General features: G+C 43.8%; 1 protein-coding gene across 1 annotated transcript in view; it reads left to right on the forward strand.

The window, feature by feature from the left end:
* LOC121552102 (piggyBac transposable element-derived protein 4-like) overlaps window positions 1–19639 on the forward strand; it is a 73081-nt gene extending 53442 nt beyond the window's left edge. The window contains exon 3 of the mRNA XM_045211166.1: window positions 19634–19639. Within this exon, the coding sequence (XP_045067101.1) occupies window positions 19634–19639 (6 nt within the window). The remainder of the gene's footprint in view (window positions 1–19633) is intronic.
* The last annotated feature ends 2758 nt before the right edge of the window (window positions 19640–22397 follow it).

The following is a 22397-nucleotide window of genomic DNA, read 5'->3' on the forward strand; positions in this document are numbered from 1 at the left end:
TTATTGTTGGGGAGCAGCTGTTGCGTACCTGGCCCCATGTGCAGCATGTAGGCTGGCTATCTTGGCAGCCAGGCTCCCTAGGCTTTAGATACCAGAGTGAATCAATTCTTAAAGATGACTTGCGTGTCACATGGGGAGGGAGTCAGGACTTAGGGGCTCTGGCTCTGGAATGGCCTTTGATGAAGGGGAGGGAGAAAAAAAAAGTGCATGTCATTGTTTTGCCAAGGAGTACCCTTGGCAGGGAGGAGGGCATTGTTTTATTGAGATGACTTGTTGGGTTGGGTTTTCAGCTAGCAGAGGCTGTGGATGTGTGTATAGTAGCTGTGTCTGTAGCTGGCTCATTGGTCCTTCATAAACACAAAATCCCCCTTAAAGAGTAATGTCTGTTTTCAGCTCCATCCTTTTTCTGTTACATTTTGTTATTATTAACAGTGCCTTGCAAAAGTATTCATCCCCCTTGCCATTTTTCCTATTTTGTTGCATTACAACCTGTAATTTAAATATATTTTTATTTGGATTTCATGTAATGGACATACACAAAATAGTCCAAATTGGTGAAGTGAAATGAAAAAAATTATACAAAATAAATAATGGAAAAGTGGTGCGTGCACATGTATCTGGTGCAATCAATTATCTTCAGAAGTCACATAATTAGTTAATTAACGTCCACCTTTGTGCAATCTAAGTGTCACATGATCTGTCACATGATCTCAGTATATATACACCTGTTCTGAAAGGCCCCAGAGTCTGCAACCCCACTAAGCAAGGGGCACCACCAGGCAAGCAGCACCATGAAGACCAAGGAGCTCTCCAAACAGGTCAGGGACAAAGTTGTGGAGAAGTACAGATCAGGGTTGGGTTATAAAAAAATATCAGAAACTTTGAACATCCCACGGAGAACCATTAAATCCATTATTAAAAAATTGAAAGAATATGGCACCACAACAAACCTGCCAAGAGAGGGCCGCCCACCAAAACTCATGGACCAGGCAAGGAGGGCATTAATCAGAGAGGCAACAAAGAGACCAAAGATAACCTGAAGGAGCTGCAAAGCTCTACAGCGGAGATTGGAGTATCTCTCCATAAGACCACTTTAAGCCCTACACTCCACAGAGCTGGGTTTTACGGAAGAGTGGCCAGAAAAAAGCCATTGCTTAAAGAAAAAAATAAGCAAACACGTTTGGTGTTCACCAAAAGGCATGTGGGAGACTCCCCAAACATATGGAAGAAGGTACTCTGGTCAGATGAGATTATAATGGAGCTTTTTGGCCATCAAGGAAAACGCTATGTCTGGCGCAAACCCAACACCGCTCATCACCCCGAGAACACCATCAGTGAAGCATGGTGGTGGCAGCATCATGCTGTGGGGATGTTTTTCATCGGCAACTGGTCAGAATTGAAGGAATGATGGTGCTAAATACAGGGAAATTCTTGAGGGAAACCTGTTTTAGTCTTCCAGAGATTTGAGACTGGGATGGAGGTTCACCTTCCAGCAGGACAATGACCATAAGCATACTGCTAAAGCAACACTCGAGTGGTTTAAGGGGAAACATTTAAATGTCTTGGAATGGCCTAGTCAAAGCACAGACCTCAATCCAATTGAGAATCTGTGGTATGACTTAAAGATTGCTGTACACCAGCGGAACCCATCCAACTTGAAGTAGCTGGAGCAGTTTTGCCATGAAGAATGGGCTAAAATCCCAGTGGCTAGATGTGCCAAGCTTATAGAGACATACCCCAAGAGCGTGGCTCTACAAAGTATTGACTTTGGGGGGGTGAATAGTTATGCACGCTCAAGTTTTCTGTTTTTTTTGTCTTATTTCTAGTTTTTTTTCACAAAAAATAATATTTTGCATCTTCAAAGTGGTAGGCATGTTGTGTAAATCAAATGATACAAACCCCAAAAAAATCTATTTTAATTCCAGGTTGTAAGGCAACAAACTAAAAAAAATACCAAGGGGGTTGAATACTTTCGCAAGCCAATGTAACCCTTATTTTACAGTGGAATGTGTGAGTGGCTGATGATTCACACCATGTCAGCGTGTAGAGGTGGGCAAAATTATTTGGAATTGTTTTAAGAAGGTCATACCAAGGATAACTTTGCTTTGATTTGGAATTTTAAGACCCCTTGAAGTATCAAAAAAGTATCTAAAAAAATGATTTGATGAAAAGAAAATGTGAGCCTGAATAACAGATTCACTACATGGAACAACAGATAGTGCCAAAGAAAAATCTAAATGTTTGTTCTGAAGTGTCTATCCTATATCTGAGAGATATAAGAAATATCAGGAGACATTTTTTAATATATATTTTTGTACATGTATTTAAACCCTTATTTGCGTCAATAAACAGTCTCCATAAATACTTCCATAAATTTTTTAGACTGGTACCGCGGGACCTTGGGCCTGTACCGGCCTGTGGGCGTCCTAGAGAAAAGCAGTCTCACATTTACACAGAGGGGTCATAATAGTTTGTAGCCCAAACTGTTCGGATGCTACAGACAGAAGTTGGCAGATCGGCTGACTTCAGACGAGTCCCAAGACGCTTGTGGGGGACATAGAGCAAAACGGAGAACACCATCGTATTCATGAGAGTTTAGGTTCAACTTTAGGTTTTTTTAAGGAGGAGTAGGGGGCAGCAGGCTCATCCCAGCGTCTTTTTTGGAGAGCCCCGTGTCCGTCGGTCCAGTTTCCATTTCATGACAAATGAAATTCCTCGGGTCCTGCCAGAAACAATGTGTTGTTTGGCTGCTTGGCCCACCCTGACTGGGTTGTAGGGGAGCTCGCCTTGCCGGGACCGGTATCCAACCCCTGCAGCTGTCCTGGTTGTCACGCCTTGTCTTAAGCTCAGGGCTAGATCCCCCGGATCAGAGTGCCGGGGGTTGGTGGGGCTCCGGGGAGCATGGGGGCCGTCCGAGAGGTGATTCTCTGTACTCAACGGCGTCTGAAAAACTGCCCCAGACACAAAGGGAGTTGAATGTGTTAAGACCCCTCAGAAAATAACAGAGTGGACCTGGAACCTTGACATGATGTCACAGAACCCAGTTTAGATTCCTTAGTCCTGCAGTCTGATTGACAGGATTTACGTTACACTGCTGTTTGATACACAACTTCAATACAATGTCAAATGTTTTATTTTACCTTCCTTTTAACATGGCGACCCATTGAGACCAAGGTCTCTTTTGCAAGGGAGCCATGCATCTTACAATTACACAAAAAATTACACATAGGAAATACGCCAGGAAAAAAAAACGCAAAGAGAATACAAAACAAATATTGTTGATAACAGGTGGTAAAGTTAATACAGTGCTAATATTTCATGAATAACCCTCTGTGTGCTGTATCTGTTTTGAAGGAGGATAAAAAGACAATGCATCTTTCTCTCTCTTCCTGTCTCTCTCTCTCTCTATTTCTCTATCTTCCTGTCTCTCTCTCTCTTGCTGTCTCTCTCTCTCTTCCTGTCTCTCTCTCTCTTCCTGTCTCTCTCTCTCTCTTCCTATCTCTCTCTCTGTCTCTCTCTCTTCCTGTCTCTCTCTCTCTTCCTGTCTCTCTCTCTCTTCCTGTCTTTCTCTCTTCCTGTCTCTTTCTTCCTGTCTCTCTCTCTCTTCCTGTCTCTCTCTCTCGTCCTGTCTCTCTCTCTCTTCCTGTCTCTTTCTCTCTTCCTGTATCTCTCTCTGTCTCTCTTCCTCTATATATCTATCTTCCTCTCTCTCTCTCTTCCTGTCTCTCTCTCTTCCTGTATCTCTCTCTCTTCCTGTCTCTCTCTCTCTTCCTGTCTCTCTCTCTCTTCCTGTCTTTCTCTCTTCCTGTCTCTTTCTTCCTGTCTCTCTCTCTCTTCCTGTCTCTCTCTCTCGTCCTGTCTCTCTCTCTCTTCCTGTCTCTTTCTCTCTTCCTGTATCTCTCTCTGTCTCTCTTCCTCTATATCTCTCTCTTCCTCTCTCTCTCTCTTCCTGTCTCTCTCTCTTCCTGTATCTCTCTCTCTTCCTGTATCTCTCTCTCTTCCTGTCTCTCTCGCTCTTCCTGTCTCTCTCTCTCTCTCTCTCTCTCTCTCTCTATCTCTCTCTCTCTCTCTCACTGAGTTTATCCTATATGTCTCAGAGATTAGACTTTGCTCAAACACCTCCCGTTCATCTAAGTAATTAAAACGTTAGAATTACCAAGGATTATGAACTGCTTTAGATTCAATCCAGCTCTCCATGGATGGCCATGTCGATTCAGAGATCTGGGATAGGCAAAGGATGCCAATAATGGCACCAAAAGACTGGATAGGAGTGTGTGCATGTGTGTTTTTGGAGGATAATCCAGCCTTGCCCTAAGTGCCATCTGCGTTGGTCTCTCTCTCTCTTTCTCTCTCTCTCTTTCTCTCTCTCTCTCTCTGTGTAGCTGGCTCGTCTCTTCCTGGTACCTCTCTTGCCCAGGTTCATAGATGAAAATACTCATGACATTATGTAGAGAGACACTGACGACAGAGAAAATACTCCTCAAGGTGTGCTGGGAGGCCCAGGGGCAAACACCTGTTACAGGGTCTGTCATGACACTCACACAGACACACACACGTATGTATGAGTGTGTTCATGGTACATGCATGCTTGCATGCATCCTTGTGTGTCTCAGCCCTAGTTGACACACTGACAGTTCCACACAGAACAAGCGAGGACCCTGCTTTCCAACAATGACTGCATTGTGATGCAACTCCTCTTGGCATGTTACAGAGTTACTTCTTCCTCTCTTTCCCTCTCTTTCTTTTTTTCTCTCTCTCTCACTCTCTCTCTATTTACCTGTCTCACTCTCTCACTCTTTCTTTCTGTGTCTCATTCATCCTGGGTAACGGGCCCATTTTCCTCATCTGTCTCAATTTGGAGCAGTGGGAAAGGAGTATGAGGGGATCAGGGGAGTGCGGGAAGAGTAACGGAGGCACAGAAGGTCGAGCAGTCCTTTGTTCTGCCTTTCCCAGGCTCCTCTTCTGAGCCTCCGAGGCTCCAGTCCGTCGGGGACCGTACAGCGACAGAACCCCGGCAAGAATCAGAGAAAGGACACTGATCTGTCCAACTGGAATCTGTCTCCAGAAACACACACAGAGGAGGGGGGACAGAGAGAAAGAAGAGAGAGAGAGAGTGGGTAAGGAAAATATGAAGGGGAGAGAGGGACATAACAAATAGTGTGGGATATATAAAGGACAGGCAAGAGGGAGAGGAGGAGAGTGTGTGAAAGAAAGTAATTATGTAACATATTAGGAATGTGGTAAAGCATTCATTGAAATTTGCACAATCTACCATTTGGTCCAACCACACACATACACAGATACATACCTTGACTACCACCAGGTGTACTACATGTTGCAATGACATGCAGTCAGGATAGGCAGGGTAGGTAGTGCTTACCCTGTGATAATCTAATAAAGAAAGCTGTTATTACATGTTTTCTCAATGATTCTGGTGGTTTTTATGCTCGAAATATGCTGTGGAGTATTATGTAATGATAATGCAGGATTTCTTTGTTTTTGCTCAATCTGATTGGGTGGGCCTGGCAGGGCCTGGCTCCCCAGTGGGTGGGCCTGTGTCCACACAGGCCCACTCAAGTGTAGCTACTTACATCAGAAGAATAAGATCGAAATGCATATTCCCATTAAACTTATTGTGATCATATGGTTGGCATACAGATGCAGCATGTACGTTTTGATGTGAAGAAATATCATTGACAGGGATGATGGCCTAATTTATAATAAGGTAGGCCTAATTTGGTGTTTAGGGAATATAAAAATATAATGTTTTCTTTGAGCCACTGTAGGCATAGGCAATTGTTAGGCCAACATTTGGATGATGCGTTGTAGGCTGAACAAAAATATCAATGCAATATTTAAAGTGTTGGTCCCGTGTTTCAGGAGCTGGGGTGCTGTCACTAATAAAGCCCTTTTGTGGGGGAAAAAACTAATTCTGATTTGCTGGGCCTGGCTGCCAAGTGGGTGGGCCTATGCCCTCCCAGGTCCACCCATGGCTGCACCCCAGCCCAGTCATGTGAAATCCATAGATTAGGGCCTAATTCATTTATTTCAATTGACTGATTTCTTTATATGAACTGCAACTCAGTAAAATCTTTGAAATTGTTGCATGTCGCGTTAATTTTTTTGTTCAGTGACGGTGTAGGCTGTCATTGTAAATAAGAATTTGTTCTTAACTGACTTGCCTAGTTAAATAAAGGTAAAATCAAAAAAATATGAAAGTATATCATACAATAGAATACATGTCGGTACCAACTATCATTGAGAAATGATGACATCAAAAAAAATGTGCTCTCCAGTACCTAAAAAAATAGCACTACACCGATGGTGCTTACCCAGGCACCGACCTCAACGCACGTCACTGACATGTTGTCAGTCCAGCAGTATAGTTAGTTATGACGATGACCTGGCTCAATGAATGCAGCACACATTCTGACCACTAGATGTCCCCGTACCTAAAGGCCTTCCTTAACAAGACACATTTCTGTCTATTTTGCAATCAATTTATCCCACAGCAATCTGTCTATAGACTCAACCCATCTATGTCAATGATACAATCTCCAGACTACTCTAGTTACTTATATATATATATATATATATATATATATATATATATATATATTCTGTGACGTCACGAGAGGCTACACAGCTTTCAGCGGGATTGCTCAAGTAGTGCAAGGAGACAAGGTTCAAACAAAACAAGGATTTTATTATAGGTCTTGGGAAATTAACGAAAATATAACAAAATTCTGTTCTCTTGTGGCTCTTTAAGGGTTAACAGTTCAGGGATGTCTCTTCCACATCCAAAGTCATAATTCTCACTCGCTCAGATAACTTTTCCCCAGCCTTACTGTAGTCCACATTGCAGCTAGTGGCCAACCCAGCAAAAAGTCCTTCCAAATGTCTCTCACGTATTTCCACAGGTGCATATATCCAAAGGTGAGTATTTCCCAAAGGTAAGTATCTCCAAATCCTTATATTCCTCATGGAAGTGGACGTGCAGCACTCTTGTCCTCCAGAGAGCCCCGGTTGGAGACTGTGTCTCTTCCCTTCCCAAACCTTCCGCTCATCAGCTCCTCATTTGTTTCAGCTGCGTGGGAAGATTGGCCATAGAGGGGTGGAGTTCCCGACCATACCAGCAGATGGAGCCATAGCTGTCTGGGTTTGCAGCCACCTCAGGGGGGATGTAACGTCCCTCCAGGACACAGCCTCTCGTGACATCACACATCCCCCTCCTCGGGACCGACGTCCTCGTCGGGGTAAAGGCAGCGAAGAAGGCATCACGCCGGGAGAGGGCGTCCGCATTGCCGTGGTGCTTGCCAGCCCTGTGGACAACAGAAAAGTTAAACGGTTGCAAGCTCAAAACCATCTGGTTACTCTACTGTTTGATTCCTTGTTCTTGGCCATCCACTGCAGAGGGGCGTGATCAGATACCACCATGAAACGTCGGCCCAGGAGATAGAACCGAAGGGGACTCCAGGGCCCAGACTACAGCCAGACATTCTTTCTCCACCGTTGAATAGTTCTTCTCTCTTGGAAGTAACTTTCTGCTTAGGTAGAGAATGGGATGTTCTTCACCGTCATGTGCCTGGGTGAGGACAGCACCCAGACCCACCTCCGAAGCATCCGCTTGGACAATGAATTCCTTCTTGAAGTCTGGTGCCACCAGGATCGGACTGGAGCAGAGTGCTCGCTTCAGGTTGAGGAAAGCCGCCTCCGCCGCAGGGTTCCACTTCACCATTCGTGAGTGGCGTTTGGTCGTCAGCTCCGTCAACGGTGCAGCTATGGTAGCAAAATCTGCAATAAAGCGTCTATAGTAGCCAGCGAGGCCCAAAAATGACCTTACTTGCTTCTTGGTGATGGGCTGCGGCCAGTCCTGTATGGCCCGCAGTTTGGCTTCCTGTGGTTTGACCAACCCCCGCCCAATGGTGTACCCCAGGTAGTTTGTCTCACTGAAGGCCAGCTTGCACTTCTTTGGGTTTGCCGTGAGCCCTGCTTCCCTGAGCGAATCCAGCACCGCTTGTACCCGGGGTATGTGGCTGGCCCAATCCGGACTTTGTATAACAACATCATCCAAATAAGCCGCTGCGTACCTCTTGTGGGGCGCAAGGACTCGATCCATCAGGCGTTGGAACGTGGCAGGTGCCCCGTGGAGACCAAACGGAAGTCGGGTATACTGGTAGAGCCCCTCCCGGGGTGGCAAAGGCTGTCTTCTCCTTAGACGCCGGGGTCAGGGGCACCTGCCAGTAGCCTTTTGTGAGATCAAGAGTGGTTAGGAAACGAGCATGCCCCAAGGAGTCTATTAAATCATCGACACGAGGCATTGGGTATGCATCAAATTCAGACACTTCATTCAACTTTCGATAGTCATTACAAAATCGTACTGAACCGTCTGGCTTGGGAACTAGTACGATGGGACTTGCCCAGGCACTGTGGGACTCTTCGATTACTCCCAACTCCCGCATCTTCCTTACCTCCTTCTGTATAACCACTTTACGAGCCTCTGGCACGCGGTACGGGCGCTGGTTTACCGTTCGGCCAGGCATGGTGCGGATCTCATGTTGGACCACCTCTGTGTGACCGGGAAGGGAGGAGAAGACATCCTGGTTCTGCTCCACGAGTTCCAGGGCCATCTGTCGTTGATGTGGGGACAGATTTGGACCCAGCTGAACCTCTTCTCGCGCCGGTTCCTTGGTCTCTGTGGGGGGTAGACAGCTGAACAGCGCCTCTCTGGCGTGCCACTTCTTTAAAAGGTTAACATGATAAATCTGCTCAGTTTTTCTTTTATCTGGTTGCCTCACCTTGTAGTTTACTTCTCCCATGCGTTCAATGACCTCATATGGTCCTTGCCAGGTTGCCAGGAATTTACACTCAACGGTTGGCACCAGGACCAGCACTCTGTCCCCCGGCTTAAACTCCCTGGGTTGAGCAGATCTGTTGTAGGAGGCTTGCTGTTGCCGCTGACTGGCCTCCAGGTGTTCCCGCATCATGGGATAGATGGCCTTCATTCTCTCCCTCATAGCCCGACATGGTCGATCAGTGTCCGCTGTTGGCATGGCTGCTCCTCCCAGGCCTCCTTGGCGATGTCGAGCAGTCCTCTGGGTCTGTAGGAAAGCAAGAGCTCAAAGGGTGAAAAACCAGTAGAAGACTGAGGTACCTCTCTCACCGCAAATAATATGTAGGGTAACAGCTGATCCCAGTTGCGCCCATCTTCCCCTACCGCTTTCCGCAGCATGGATTTTAGTGTTTTGTTAAAACGTTCGACTAGGCCATCTGTCTGGGGGTGGTAGACCGAGGTTCTCAGCTGTTTGATTTTCAGTAAAGCACAGAGTTCTTTCATCACCCTGGACATGAATGGAGTCCCTTGGTCCGTCAATATCTCTTTTGGGATTCCCAGACTAGTTGAGAGACGGAACAGCTCCTTGGCGATTTGTCTGGATGTAGCCTTCCTCAGCGGAATGGCCTCCGGGTACCGGGATGCATAGTCCAGAATGACCAGAATGTATTGATGTCCCCTGGAACTTTTCGGTAAGGGCCCGACTATGTCTAATCCAATCCTCTCAAAAGGAGTTTCGATAATGGGCAAGGGAATGAGCGGGTTTCTATATGTGGGCTTTGGCGCAACCTGCTGACACTCAGGGCAACTACGGCAGTAGTTCTCTATCTCTTTGTGTACTCCTGGCCAAAAGAAACGTTGCATGATTCTTTCCTTAGTCTTCTCTACCCCCAAGTGGGCCCCTAGCGGGTGTGTGTGTGCTAGGTTGAGTACTGTGGCCCGATAGGGCTGTGGCACGAGGAGCTGTTCATGCACTTCATCATTTTTCTTGACTATCTGATATACTAACCCCGGTTTACTGCGAAATGGGGGTAAGTAGGGTTTGTCTTATCACCTAACACTACACCTTCTAATACCTGCACATTTCTTAAGGCATTTGCAAGAGTAGGATCTTGTAATTGAGCCGTACCATACTGGCCTGTGAGAGGGGGAAGCTCTTGGGTGCCTGGGACGTCTTCTTCACTGGAGAACGGAGCACTTTCCTGGGCTGCGTTCTCTTCTCCCGTATCCGGACCAGTCTCGGTGTCGGTCTGGGCACCTGCCATCCCTATCAGAGCCCGGGCGGGAGTGAGTAACTCGGAGGATTGTACCGGAGCCTTCCCAGGATGAGTCTTGCCTCTCCGTTTCCGAGGTACTCGGGTTATCCTCTCCTGAGACTCTCTCCAGAGTGGGTAAAAGGCTGGGCAGTTTCGTCCAATTAGGACAGGGACGGGGAGGGAATCAACCACCCCCGCCGTCGTGTGTATGGTTCCCCGTGTGCTGGTCATTGTAAGTTCAGTAATGGGGTATTCTCTGGTGTCCCCATGGACACAGGAAACTGGGAGGACTTTCCCCGGGTCAGACACATTGGGCCCACCAAATCCTTACGCACCAGGGTGGCCCGGCTACCAGAATCCAGTAAGGCCTCCACATCATGGTGATTCACAGTTACCGGGCAGGTGGGGGGTCGATCTGGGCCGCCATCTACGACTCCCAAGAGCGAGGCAAAACGGTGTGTGGGTGCTGAGCTGGAGGACTCCGCAGTGGGCATAGGTTCCTCGGCTGGTTTCCCACACTGCCAGGAGATATGTCCCATCTCCCCACACCGGTAACACTGTCGAGTTTCCCCCTCCTGGTGTACTCTTCTTGGACCCGCCTGGTTTCTGGCTCCCCCTGGAGCCGGGATAAGTCCTGACGTGGCTGGGTTCGAGACCTTGGGGGTCCTTTGGACGGGTTCTTCCCATTTGTGGTGGGGCCGCACTCCTGGGGTCTTTTCGGGAAGCATTCAGCATCTCCGCTGTGGCCTGGTACTTTTCCACAGCTTCCACGGTCCGATCAGCCGTGGTCAAGGCCTGTTGACTGATGAACCGTTTTGCCTCATAAGGCAGGGCGCGTAGGTAACGATCCACCACAACGGCCTCCACCACCGCCGCTGCTGTATTCCTCTGCGGATCCAGCCATTTCCTTGCGATTCGGACAAGTTCATGCATCTGCGCCCGAGGAGGTTGGTCTGGTTGGAAGGTCCAGCTGTGAAAGCGCTGGGCCATACCAAACTTTGTGAGTCCATATCTGCTGAGGATCTCAGACTTCAGGGCATCATAGTCAGTAACCTGGTCAGGGCCCAGGTCCCGGACAGCATTCAGCGATTCCCCGGTTAGAAAGGGGGCTAACAGACCAACCCACTGTTGCTTGGGCCAGGCTTCCCTAGTGGCCGTGGCCTCAAATGCATGCAGGTATGCCTCAATGTCATCGGTAGCTCCCATCTTAGATATAAAGTCACTTGCCTTTATTGGGCGGGTATTTTGGACCACCCTCTGTCTCTGCAACTGCAATTCCTCTGCCTTCAGAAGGTTGGCTTTCTTTTGCTCCTCCAAGAGAGCCACGTTTGCTTGCATCTGGGCTTGCTGGCCAGCAACAAGGGCTTTCAATATGTCCTCCATTTCAGTCGGGCGGGGAGCCTACGGCCAACTTGGAAAACTGGGTGATCAAACCTTCGGTATCCTCCTCTGACATGCACTATTAACGCTTGAGCGTGCCCGTGTTCTCCACCATCTGTGACATCACGAGAGGCTACACAGCTTTCAGCGGGATTGCTCAAGTAGTGCAAGGAGACAAGGTTCAAACAAAACAAGGATTTTATTATAGGTCTTGGGAAATTAACGAAAATATAACAAAATTCTGTTCTCTTGTGGCTCTTTAAGGGTTAACAGTTCAGGGATGTCTCTTCCACATCCAAAGTCATAATTCTCACTCGCTCAGATAACTTTTCCCCAGCCTTACTGTAGTCCACGTTGCAGCTAGTGGCCAACCCAGCAAAAAGTCCTTCCAAATGTCTCTCACGTATTTCCACAGGTGCATATATCCAAAGGTGAGTATTTCCCAAAGGTAAGTATCTCCAAATCCTTATATTCCTCATGGAAGTGGACGTGCAGCACTCTTGTCCTCCAGAGAGCCCCGGTTGGAGACTGTGTCTCTTCCCTTCCCAAACCTTCCGCTCATCAGCTCCTCATTTGTTTCAGCTGCGTGGGAAGATTGGCCATAGAGGGGTGGAGTTCCCGACCATACCAGCAGATGGAGCCATAGCTGTCTGGGTTTGCAGCCACCTCAGGGGATGTAACGTCCCTCCAGGACACAGCCTCTCGTGACATCACAATATATATATATATATATATATATATATATATATATATATATATATATATATATACATATATGTGTTTGTGTTTTTAAATTAAATGAATAACACATTACACTTTCTGAAAGTTGACATTACAGTATATCATCAAAAGGGACAGTTTGCATTGGTTAAATGGCAAATGTTATTGAGTGAAAACTCTAATTCAATGTTATTGCATAAACTGTGAACTTGAGTGCAAAAACATGTATACTTGAGGAAGAGGGACATGGAGGACCTTGGTGTTTGTGTAAAAGTTTTGTGTGCAGGAGCAGAGGTAGTGTTCTTTCAACATTGGGAAACGTTTGCTGCTCTGAGATAGTGGGCCATTGATTCAAGGCTGGGAGTAATGCTGTATCTCTTCTGCTGGGAAGAGCAGAGACGAGAGCCAATGTTTGCGTGACACAGAGACACGCAGGTCCTAGAACAAACATGGAAATCCGACGACAATGACCTCTGAACTCACTGAAGCTACTAATGTGACCCAACCAACTTCCTCACCAGGCCAGGGGCAGAGGGAATCTTGATAGTAAGTACACACACACACAACACAGTCTTGTACAGCTAACCTTGTGGGGACACACAATTCAGTCCCATTCAAAATCCTATTTTCCCTAACCCCTAACACTAAACCTAACCCTAACCTGTACTCTTACCCTTACCCTAACCCTTAACCCTAACATTAACTCAAAAACCTAACCTTAACCCTAACCCTAAACCTAACCCTAGCTCCTAACCCTACACATAACCCTAGCTCCTAACCCTAAAACTAACCCTAGCTCCTAACCATAACCCTAAACCCCCTAGAAATAGCATTTGACCTTGTGGGACTAACAAAATGTCCCCAGTTGGTCAAATTTTTGTTTGTTTACTATTCTTGTGGGGATGTCTGGTTCCATCAAGAACAGTTAAACATGTCCACACACACACACACACACACACACACACACACACACACACACACACACACACACACACACACACACACACACACACAGATAATGACCAGAGAGTGAAGCACATATGTGTGTGTGTGTATGTGTCCATCTGTGTGTGTGTGTGTGTTGTGTGTGTGTTGTGTGTGTGTGTGTGTGTGTGAGTCTTCCGATGTAGAGACAGATGGTATTTGATTACAGAGCAGACGATTCTTGTTGTACAAATATGCTGCCTCAGTCCTACCTAAGGAGCCGTAGCTCCCGGTTAAGGCTCCAAAGAGAGAGAGAGGGCTCTATTTTGGTGTGGCTCTAAGGAGGCGCAAGTGTCAAATGCACGTTAGTTTGCAATTTCGTCATGTATAAACTGGTGCACTGGAATTTTCCAGCCCTAACGCCAGGTTTGTCAATTTACCTGTCTAACATCAGCTTGCTTGCGCTGAGGTGGGAGGGGTGGCAATATTTGAGGTATGTCTTTAAGAACAAGCGCAAAAGTGACAATTTCATGCATAGCTAATAGTACGTTTTAAGACCCACAAAAAGCAGGTCTTAATGGTAACACAGTTGATAATGGCATGGATTTTGAGAACAAAAGTGTAGCCTATTTAGCCATGATGCACAGTGCCCATGGAAGAGAGATGTGCCTTCTGTGCTGGTGAATTTCGTATTTAGAAACATTAAAAAAACATTGGTTTCCCCCCTTTTGGTTTAATTTGATTAAACCAAGCATAGCCTACCCTCCCATTAATCAAGTATCGCATAGGTGCGTCTGTGGTGTCCGAGACAACGATGCTGATATGCTGTGTAGACAAGGAATCCGCTGACACTGTACTTTGATTATAAAGTCTGGAGAACAACAAACCCAATCTCAAATATGATTATTCTCCCCGTCCTTTGTTTAAACATGGTATTTATATCCTATGTAACATAAGATGGGTGGTTTTAGATAGACCAATCCCTGGCCTTTACACATCCGAATATCCTCTGTCTTAGGGGGCCCCTATAGTAATACTTTCCAGATGTTTCCGCAAGCAGAGCCAAGTTCTGGAATGTTCAGATACTACATATTTCCCCCCTTCGAGACTAATTAAGTCTCGAAAAACAAAAATAATAGGATTATGACAAATCTTGTGTAACTTTAACAATAAAACAAAATGTATGTAGTGTGAACACATTTTTATGAAGTGTAAACAAATCGTTATGGAGTGTAAGAGAGAAAAACCTGTCTGGCAGCTTTCTTTCCAAATATCCATCAATCAATCAAGATAGTAAAATTCTCTCACGGCCCCTCTGCCCCAGGCGACCACCTAAGTACTCCAGATCAATTTATAAATCTTTATCAATGCATTTTAAGCTATGATGCAATTGAATACACATGAAAGCCTCAGAAAACAAAGTACAATCAAACTTGTCCACATTCAGGCTGGTCGACCCATCGGACCCTCCTGTAGATTCTCTCTGTCCCTGCCTAGACCCAATATCCCTAAGCATCCACGAAAAAAACAAAAACATCTGAGGTCCCCACATGTACCCAACAACAGAAAACCTCATTCTTCAAAAAATTTATACAGAAAGAATATGAGACAAGTTATGTATTACACATGCAAATATGTATATAATCATTGCAGACACTGAAATGTAGTCCACTATACTGCATCTCCTCAGCAGTATCAACTTTCAATGCAACTTTGATGATGGAATCTGAACATTTCCACTCCTTCCTGGTTCAATTTCCTCCAGTCCATTCATATTGTCCATGTTTGAGTATTTGAATCCCACTCTACACATTCCCATATACTTTTGGAAGAAAAGAAAACACCAACCAGTATCTTTTGCAAAACAACACATGCAAATTAAAACATAAATATCAAAAATAATATAAAAATGATATATAATATGAATCACATTCCATTTCCCCCCTTTGAGTCATTAGAAAATACTAAATATCACAATAATATGTAAAGAAATGTGAAAAATTATCGCACAATCAGATATTCAAAATTTCCTAGAGTTACTTCAACCCTAGTTTTCATAACATTTTAGTCTGAATCTTTTCCCAATTTTTTCAAATTCCATTTCACTGATTTATCCACAAAACTCTTTCCCACTATCTGAGGATATTTCGATCGGGAAATCCCCACCTGCTTATGACTTCTTTACACAAAATTTTGGCAACCCACTTAGCTTCTCTTCGCTTGGTTGCACATGCCTATTTTCTACCAATACCTGTAGCAATTTAATTGAGTCTTTATGACACCTTTCCTTATTCTGTGAGCAGATAATTATATCATCCACATACTGAATGACAGTGTTTTGCATTATCTGATCTATCCCTATCAAATCTTCTTCTGGAAAATCATTTACTACTTTATTCACTGCTCTCAAATCATGAACCATACGATAAGTCTCATCAGGTTTCTTCAAAGGCAACAAATGCTTGTTACTCTGAGGATTTTTTTATTTTTCTTCAAAACACTTGCTTTCAAAAGTCCTTCAATTTGTGGTTCAATCCCTTGGATTGCTTCATCTTTCAATGGATACTGATTCTTCCAAGGAGGTCTGGCTCCTGGTCGAAGTTCAACTTTCACCCGTTGGGCTGATTTCACAAGTCCAATATCGGTACTGTGTTGAGACCACAAACCTTCTGGAACTTGTTGCAACATCTCCTCTTTCATAGGGTCTGAATCCATCTTCGCACTGCAAATAGATTAATGCGTCATCCGTACAGCTTGTGGCTGTCCTTGTCCTTGAGCCGAAATCATGATTTTGAGAAATCGCTGATCTTCACTCCTCCAAATCGCCAAATTCTCTTTCATTGGTACGAAAACAGCTTTCTCTGCTTCTGTCATCATTTCTCCTATATGCTTCTGCTCATAGTCTTCAGAAACAAACAAGGTCACATGTGGCACACTCTTCTCAATCTCAAATTATTTATCCAGATAATTGTCTGTGTTTATCTTCGTAGCTGCTCCTTGTGGTCCTAAAATTATGCAACATGAGCTGAGTTGAACTTTCTTTGGTTGATGACTCAACCATTTCTCTGAGTTCGATTGGGCAGCATTCTTGAAATACTTGAGCATACAATGAAATGGATATTCTGGAAGCCTCGCATCTGGCATGTTTGCCACAAAGAATTTGTCCCATATCTTAGCCTGCTTCAAAAAATCTGCACTGAGATTTCCAATCCAAAATACTGAAGAAGAGTCAATCTCTGTCGTCATCAACAATTGGTAAACCTTTTCTTTTGGCACTTCTACCAGACAGCCGTCTGGCGTACATTTTATTGTACAATTCAATCTACACAATGCATCTCTTCCCAACAATGCAATAGGTTTATGTTCCGATACCAGTATGGGTATTGTAATTTTCAGATTTTTATAGCAGAGCTCAATTGGTTCTGTAAGAGGAATCAGCTGTTTCACTCCCTCAAATCCGATTGTCCGAATCAGTCGATTGGACATAGGGAGATATGTAGCATCTTCAGGCCGAACACAGGTGAAAGCAGTTCCACTATCCGCCATCACTTCCAATGGTCGATTGTTTACTTTCACCTCAATTGTTGGATCTTTTTCCGGTCCTGATGCTACCAGCTGACACCCCCCTTTCGGATCCTCTGGGCACCTCTAGAATCCTTGCTCCGGGCCCCTCTAAGGGTTCATCGGTCCTCCAAATGATCTTGACTGGCCCCTGTATCTTCCTCTGAAATTTCCTCCTGGCCCATTACACTCACGGGCAAAGTGACCAACCTGTCCACAATTATAACACACTTCTGAAGATTGCTGGAAGTATGGCTTAAATCTTCCTCCTCTTCCTTTTCCTAAGCCTTCTCGTCCTCTTCCTCTTCAATTCTGTGTCTGTCCATAAACTGGCTGTGGATATGAAACAACTGGTACCGCTAGTGGTGGCTGGTACAATTGCGGTTGGACCTGGTTTGGTTGAAGCTGTGACAGTGATTGTTGATTTGGTGAACACTGATTCTGTATAACCAAAGCCTGTTTCTTCTCCGTCTTCTTATTCTCCACCAGTTGTATTTGATTTAGTTTTCTGAGAGTTTATTGGTCCTGTTCTTTCTGGTTGTGTTCCTTTTTCCTGTATAGATCCACTTGATGGGCTATATGATCTGTATAGACACCTTTTGCCATGCTTCCAAGTCCAACCACCTCTGCCAGTTTGCTCCTTACTGGTGAGGGCAGCCCCATCTGCAGTTTAGCTCGCAAAATTGACTGCTCTATTTGACTCACATCTGGATCATTTCTGGTAATATTTCTCCACACTTGATGAACTCTTGACACATAGGCTCTCGAATTTTGGCAGCTTCTCAAGTATATCTGACATATCGGTATTCTGCTAAAGTTTATACTCCAGGTTCTGTCCTCGAATTATCACTGGCATCATCTTCTTACTTGTGTTCCCTTTTCTTGGCCTCAATATGTATTTCCTCTCCAATTTTTGAGATTCTTTTTTCAGCAGTTTCTCCTTCTGTATCTTCAGCTTCTTGAGTTGTTTTTCCAGTTCTCTTACTTCTTCTAAATTATTCGCCTTATCCAAGCATGATATGCATCGGTCTATATCTCTTTCTATTTCTTCTGTGCTAGTCATTGTAGAATAAAATCCTCTTGAACATGAAGCACCTTTAATCTCCAAATCTTTATCGCTGTCTTCATCTTGACTTCCATCAGAGCTCGGATCTCTTGTATCCTTCTCCTTCCAACTTTCATCACCCCTTCTTTCCGCTCTAGCCAACCTCCGTCTGATCACAGGGTCATATCCACCCATGATCTCTTAAGAATCACTCTGATCATCATCATCATCATCTTCTTCAAATTCCATCCTCCTGAACATCACTCTACCCTTAGTTTCCAGACATGTCGTTTTCTTCTTACTTTTGGAGTTTGGATTCATCTTCACGGTTGTTTCTGCTTGTCCTCTCTCTATTATTCGTTCATCTTCATCTCTGATGCAATAATCACCCTCCTGAATGATCATTGGAAGCTGAGGATAGACGTCCTTAAACTCTACTTCTTCCTCGTAAGGTGGGGGTCTTTTTGTTGAATCCTTATGTGAGAAAGGTGTATTGACTTCTGCCTTTAGTTTTTCTGTTACCTTCGCCTCTTTTGCCATTTTCCCTATAGCTCTGTCTCTTTTATCTTTTGTATCTTTTATCAGTTTTTGTCCCTTTTTTGTTTTCAAACAACTTAAGAACACCCTGCTCTCTTTGTCTCTTTTCTTTACGTTGTTCCCCTTTTTTCCCCTTCTTTTGATTTGCCTTATAAATCGACACAAGCACTTTCATTATCTTGATGACGTCTGGGTTAAGAATCCCTTCCACTGGCCATGGTTGTTCAATGATAACCTTGCAATACCATTAACTAGAGGATTACTATTTTGTACTACATCAACAGGAGTAATTACTTTCATAGTTTTGATGTCCTTTTTCCCCATTGTAACCACTCTTTTATATTCCTTTATTGTGAAATATTTTATTATTATTATTATTTTAAATAATAAATTTGTAAACCCAAAAAACTTTAAGCTATGTAGCTTATCATTCCCTCCTATTTTTTTTATTATTTTTTTTTATTTAAATTAAATAATTAAATAAATAATTAATTAATTAATTAATTAATTAATTAATCAACATATCTGTTTATTATTATGATTATTGTTATTATTATGATTATTAATAATTTATTCATTTATTAATTAATTTTTATTTTATTTAATTTTACCAAATTATTGATTAGTGGCAATCTTACCACATCCGATCAGGAAAAGTAAAGGAAACTAGTCAACTTCAGAGCAATCCAAAAAAAGAAAGACCTGTAATCCAGCAACACTACAGCACCCACAAACCAATTGCTTAATAAGCACCCAATTACCTTAATTTTACAGAATAATGTCAGTGCTGGATTTCCCGCACAACTCTAATCAAAACAACTCATACACAAAAACCCTAATGTGCAATTCTCAATTACATCAATTGATCAGTCTGTTGCCAAGTCCCTGTAAAATTGTCACAACATGAAATATTCTATGCATACACAATGTATCTATTATATCCTGTAAGGGAAAGTAGGTTTTGTGGATAGAACAGTACTGGCCTTAATTGGACTGGATCCAGAGCAGCACACGCTGTCGCGTGACGCACTTGTCAGCACCTCCTCTCTCTCTCTGTCTCCTCCTTCTCGTCTCACACATCACAGGAGAACAAAAGAAACAGACAACAATTCAGTCTTTTATGCATACCTATGTTCACATTCGCGCTAAGAAATAAGCAAGCAGCTTAACTCAGGAATATTATAAATAGCGCAATAACATTTTATTTTTTAAATTTATTTAATTATTATTATTTTTTTAATCCGTCAACATATCTTCTCATTTATAAATTCAATGTATCTCAATCAAATAGTTTGATAGGTAAGCAACAGCCACTTATCAAACAGAATTGTTTATCCGTGTGTATTCAAAATCTCCCCCTTTCTTCTCTGTCTGCAGCACTAAGTCTGCGTGTCTGTGTAACTCTAAACTCATAAAATCCCACGCATGCGCAGCTCATTCACCAGTGCGATTTCATGGTGAGAGGAGCTCCCGCAAGCAACTCTCTCCAAACAGCAGACAGTAGACAGACCAGCTGTCCCTCTGTTTTTTCAAACACAGACAAACAGTAACACTGAACAAAACGCACAAACCAACACAAAACATAGAACACAAATCCTACTTAGAAGTTTCTTATCTTCACTTATTCTAATCTGCAGATTTATAGTTATTTTCTTATCCATTACAAATCATCTCTATGCAATCATAACTCCCTCCCGGGGGGCTCATAGTTTTTAACAATGTCCTTAAAAACGTTCTCTGAAATTGAGACTCATAAGGTTTTAACCGTAACTAACATATTTCCTTACAAAAAACTAAAACCCCTGTTCTCAACCAAAACATATATGTATATATATCTCTAACATAAATCTTATCATAGCATGAGTCGACACACAGCTGGAACACAGCAGAGACCCACTCTCTTTCTCTCACACACACATGAAAAGAATGCATCCATTCATACGGTCCTTAAAAGCATGCTTACGTCGCTCCTATTTCCTTTATATTCCTTCCTAAATTTCTGCTACCTTGAGTTGCAGATATTCAATGAGAGGCTACATCGAACATATACTTCGTCAACTATATTCCGAGAGTCAACCTAGTGAATTGACAGGATTTGTGGCCCATCTTAATGATCGCCTCGTTTGAGGGCTTCCGTAGATCAGCGACGTCCTAATTAGTATACATTTTTCCTTAGTTCCTTATTCTATGCCTTCATTCTATTCATTTTCCCTTTAATTTTATTCAAGACAAATATCCCTGTGCCCAGTGTTATCAATTCCTATAGACACTCCCCCCTGTTTGCGTTGTTTTCAACGCAAACAAAGGTAGAAATTTAGAATGGAAACCTATCACACAGCAAACAGCACGGCACACACAGGTCCGTCACGGTGCATTCCCCCAACGCACACACACAGCCACACGAACTGACCAGCACCCAAAGCTGTGAGAAAGCTCACCTTATCTGCCAGCGTCTTGAGCGGGAGTGACTTCGTAGCCCATGAATGGAACGCTGAAGAGACACAACACGTCCCAAAAATCCTCGTCGCCATTAAATGTGGTGTCCGAGACAACGATGCTGATATGCTGTGTAGACAAGGAATCCGCTGACACTGTACTTTGATTATAAAGGTTTATTACATCAAAGATTACGGCATCAATTTACAGACTTCTGCAGAGTCTGAGAACAACAAACCCAATCTCAAATATGATTATTCTCCCAATCCCTTGTTCAAACATGGTATTTATATCCTATGTAACATAAGATGGGTGGTTTTAGATAGACCAATCCCTGGCCTTTACACATCCGAATCTCCTCTGTCTTAGGAGGCCCCTATAGTAATACTTTCCAGATGTTTCCGCAAGCAGAGCCAAGTTCTGGAATGTTCAGATACTACACGTCTTTTTATCCTGACCATTAGCCAAGTAGTTTATGAATAAAGGAGTTATAAATGGTCTACTGAGAGTGCTTTGACATATTTTGGAGGTTTCTGCCCTCATGATTTTTCATTATTCACAATTCACATACCTGCATACTTCATTTTGCTTGTTCAAGTAAGCTATCCCTCCCCATCGTCCAGTTACCAAAGACACGCCATATCAACGGCAGTTTTTTGGAGAATCTGCCTTGCAAATAGGCAACGATACAAATAGATGTGCAAATGTTATGCGTAAAGACATTTAGGCCTATGTGTGCACACAGTGCCATGGAACGAGAGAAGCAATATATGATATCATGCTTCTGACCCCATCCTATTTACAGATTGCTTGATTTCCGTTTCATATCAAGCCCTCCACTACCCTTACCCTAGGCCTACGCTACTAAGGCTGGTTCAACAGCAATGCGTCTTGTTCATCCTGACCTTGCAAAGTATCCTATCCATAAAAGGTGTTTAAAGGGGAACTGCACCCGCTGATTTTGTCTCGTTTTTTGGCTTGCTCCCCAAGAAATACTGGCGGCCATGGCAAAAGCCAAACGTGAGTTGGTTGGGGGTGTGGTTTGATTTGTGTGTTTCTTGCGTGTGTCCTTGCCATTACCAAGACAAACCCATCTGTCAGAACCTTGCCCGCTGCTGTTTCCCCCCACTCAATCGCAACAAACAAACCTCCTGCGGGTTGAGTTCAATAACTACAGGAAGATGTATGGTGAGATACTGGAGGAAGCTTTGAATAGGTCAGTAGCCTACAGAGTAATATGAGAAGAATGCAATTGCTGAATTTATATAGATATTCTAAACTAAGTGTTTTAATAACTTTCAAATGTAGTAACAGGTCCATGTAGAATAACCAACCCTTTACATAATACCATAGATGCAGTGTTCTGCTAACATAACAATATGCACCTTTCATCTTTTATTGTCATTCCCGTCCGATACAGATACTGTTGCCTATGAACATTTTATCTACTGGTAATGACGCCACCTTGGCAAAGATGTCAGAGTGGTCATACCTTCCTGTGTGGTGTCCCGTATACAATAGGAATTCCCTGATCCTGGTGCAGAATACACAGGGTTTCTCCCTCCCCATGGTGACGTATACCATTCAATTCAGTAATAAAAAAAGACGATACAAGTAAAAGTTGTGTCTAGTAAAATGTTTACACGTGCCAGGTCTCTCTTCATTCAGAGACATCAGTATCAAGCCCCTCTGTCAGTCTGGACTT

Source organism: Coregonus clupeaformis, chromosome 36, assembly GCF_020615455.1.
Source record: "Coregonus clupeaformis isolate EN_2021a chromosome 36, ASM2061545v1, whole genome shotgun sequence".
NCBI classification, from domain to species: domain Eukaryota; kingdom Metazoa; phylum Chordata; class Actinopteri; order Salmoniformes; family Salmonidae; genus Coregonus; species Coregonus clupeaformis.